This window comes from Hydra vulgaris, chromosome 11, assembly GCF_038396675.1.
Source record: "Hydra vulgaris chromosome 11, alternate assembly HydraT2T_AEP".
In the NCBI taxonomy this organism is placed as follows: domain Eukaryota; kingdom Metazoa; phylum Cnidaria; class Hydrozoa; order Anthoathecata; family Hydridae; genus Hydra; species Hydra vulgaris.
In genome coordinates this window covers 10,152,975-10,156,241 of record NC_088930.1, presented here as the reverse complement: position 1 = coordinate 10,156,241, position 3,267 = coordinate 10,152,975, and the positions used below count along the sequence as shown (strand labels likewise).

Sequence of the window (3,267 nt, the reverse complement as noted above, 5' to 3'; positions counted from 1 at the left end):
CTGATTTTTTGTCAGAATTTATGTCAACATCAATTTTTTTTGAATAAGGTTGTGACCGCATGTCTTGCGCGATCAGCACTGTTACGCGCACAGAGTATGCCACATTCGCTATAATTCATTCTCTAAGATCAAAATAAACAAAAGAAAAAAAGGCGATTCTCATAGTTACCCTATCTTTCTTTAAAGTTAATTGTTAAGAATATTTATGTTTTGACTACATTAAATAAAATTCGATTTATATCTATTGACTTATCCATATTCGTAAAAAAATCAATTTACTTTTATATACGGAAAAGAAGCGCGTAAACAAAATTTTGTTCAAAATTTTAAAAACTTTCAAATTAATAATGAAAAATAGATCATTTATATATTTTTCTAACAAAATCAACAGCTACCTTGCATATTCTAGATGGCGTATGTTAGCATTTTATGTATTATTTTGCATTTTTTAACATCTGGTTGGAACGCTTTGGTTGATTTTCAGACTTATCTTTTAATACGATTTTTAAATCAGGATAAAGTTATCAAACCAATCATGGGTGAGGTAGGGGAAGGGGTAAAATTAGCGATAGCGTTCTCTTACAGAAACAGAACAAAAATTAATTTGTCATTTTTTCTTTTTTCAAATGAACTATTACAACAAAATTTACAAATAAAAAAAATTTAAAAAATATTTTCTACTCAACATTTAGATAATAACAATATTAGGAACATCATAACTGTACAACACTTATTCTTCCATTTTGATTTCTAGTTTGAGTGGAGCCTGAAGCTGCTTTCGCGGAGCTTCGATTGTTAATTTAGAGTCTTTCGTATAGCGAGAACTTAATTCAGCCGGATCTACATCATCTGGTAAAGCTACGTGTTTGGTAAACTGCTTCTGGTGGTAACTTGAACCGTGTTCACCGCTATTTTCAGTTTTTGTTTCACCATGAACGACTAAATCTCTACCTTTTACTTGAATCGAAATTTCTTCTGGCTTGAAACCTTGTACATCTAAAGTGCATTTAAAAATCTCTTTTGTTGATTCTCCAGATTCAGAAGTTACAGGGAGCTTTTTTGGAGCTTCTATATGCAAAATACCGTCTTGACTGATATTTGAAGTTAGAGCTGCTATATCAATATCATCTGGTATAGTGTACTTCCTAAGAAATTCACTAGACTCAAATCCATTTTCATTTTCGTTACGGTGCTTTCCACTTACTTCAAGAACTTGACCTAAAAACAATATTTACACACTGAAACCATCTTTGATATAGTAAGAGCATAAAAAGACAACGGACTTAATAAAATAGCCTACTACGTAACAACAATCGTATGTACAATTGTACAATCGATAACGATTGGTGGTTAAACCGCCAATCATTATCAATGTTATTTGATTGTTTTGATATTCTTTAAAAACGGCTAACATAATTTAAGACGCTCTCTCAAAAATTTCATTTTACTTAAAGTGGAATTAATTGCAGAAAATATAGTAACGAAATGTATAATGAGAAGCAGGTTACAAACTTTTATTAATAATTACCTTCTACTTTTAGAGCAACTTCCTCTGGCTTATAATGGTTGACATCAAGATTCACAACAAAACCTTTCTCTTTTGGAGAAGCCTTCTTTTTTGAAGTAGCATTGGCTCCAACATTAAATAAGGGATAATATCTCATAGGAGGGAAAGTTATTTCCATTAAATCATCCAAGAATGGATCGGTTTGAAAATATTTATGAACGGGAACGTGCCACAAAGACATTTTATACTAAAAATAATAGTAAAAAAAATCAATTAAGTTACTAAACTAACAAAACTTTGCAAAAAAATTTTGCGCAAATAAATTATCATTTTCAAAAATGATAAAGTCTCATAAAGTCAATTAAAATATTGCAAAACAATCCTTACCTTTTAAACTCTTTTAGAAAGTTTTTAACACTTAGCTTGCGCTTTTACTCGATTAACTCTTTTTCTAATAATGCTCGATGTTGAATGAAATTTATACCATTTCAGAGTTTACGTCATAAAGTATTGCTATTCTAAGAGACTTCTAGAAAGATCTGCGCTGTTTATTCACTTCTAGAAAGAACTTTGCCGTTTATTCGTTTATCCGTTTATTCACTTCTTCGTCGAGCTCTTATATTTATATGCAATTTTATTTAATTAACGCTCTAGCGCCTGTCGATTTTCGTATTTTGGTTGTTTAATAGTATTCCTTAATCGTATAGGAATAAACTCACAACAACAAATTTGGCTAAAACTCAATTGTTTTTTACTTTATGTTGAGTTTTTCTTCAACGATTTATACATTTCATTATTCACAAATGCCTTCATATTGTGGAGCGATTAACTACACAAATACGCGCGGAGTAGCTGATAACAATTTTTCCTTTTTTCGTTTTCCAAAAGACAAAGATCAGTAAGTACTTAAATGGCTAATAGGTATAAATAAGCTTTTCATAATTAATTTTCAGTTAAAGGATGTCACTTAAAATTAAGGTTAAAGTATGTTACAATCAATCCATTAATATACTTTCACTTTAATAACTGCATATGTATACAATAGTGAAGAAAATTTATAAACAGTTAAAAACTGATGAGGCGTTAAGACCTAAAGTGGTATAAAGCAATTATAGTAAATTAATAGTAATAATAAAATTAATAATAATAATACAGTAATAGTAATGACAAGAATACTAATAATAGCAGTAGTAATAATAATAATTATGATAATAACAGTAATAGTGTACAACAATAACACTAATAAAATTAATAATGTTAATTATAAAGATAATAATGCCTAAACAATAATAATAATAAGGGCATAGGGGGGGGGGGGTAATCTATAAGAGTGCTATAAATAAGAAGCTATACCTATATTAATACATTCAGTTACTATCAAACACACACTCACACTCAGACATGCACATAAACATATACACACACATAGTAAACGACCAGGATTGATATTTGGCTGGGGCAGGGTTTGATTAAATATAGCCGGGCTGGGTTTGTGACTAAGACTGCATAAACATTTATACATTCTAAAGTACTCTTTTTTTTTCGAAATTAATGTTTGTTTTTGTATATATATGCATTTATCAACATCATTATCAACATTTTTAAGTTCTGGGGAAAAATGTTAAAAAGTAAATGGGTGGAGGAGGGGGAGGGGGCAGGAAAGAGCTAAGGTGTTTAAGAACCAAGTTTATTTCAGGCTTATTAAAGACTTATTTCTAGTATTGATTATGAAATACTTTTAAATTCATACATACTTTGTA

General features: G+C 29.7%; 1 protein-coding gene across 1 annotated transcript; it reads right to left on the bottom strand.

Annotated features, from left to right (window-relative positions):
• Positions 1–599: 599 nt before the first annotated feature.
• On the bottom strand, positions 600–2,057 carry LOC100211336 (heat shock protein Hsp-16.1/Hsp-16.11). Its single transcript, XM_065810040.1, has 3 exons — positions 1,895–2,057; positions 1,529–1,754; positions 600–1,218 (listed from the first exon to the last, which is right to left on the bottom strand). Exons 2-3 carry the CDS (start codon positions 1,746–1,748, stop codon positions 731–733), a joined length of 708 nt encoding a protein of 235 aa, XP_065666112.1. The 5' UTR covers positions 1,749–1,754; positions 1,895–2,057; the 3' UTR covers positions 600–730.
• Between the last annotated feature and the right edge of the window lie 1,210 nt (positions 2,058–3,267).

What these genes read in the sequence shown, in the direction of transcription:
- LOC100211336 (XM_065810040.1), bottom strand. Translation starts at nt 1,748, where the DNA reads ATGTCTTTGTGGCACGTTCCCGTTCATAAATATTTTCAAACCGATCCA. An exon ending in AGTTGCTCTAAAAGTAGAAG is followed by an intron (nt 1,219 to 1,528) that starts GTAATTATTAAT and finishes TATTGTTTTTAG; the next exon opens with GTCAAGTTCTTGAAGTAAGT.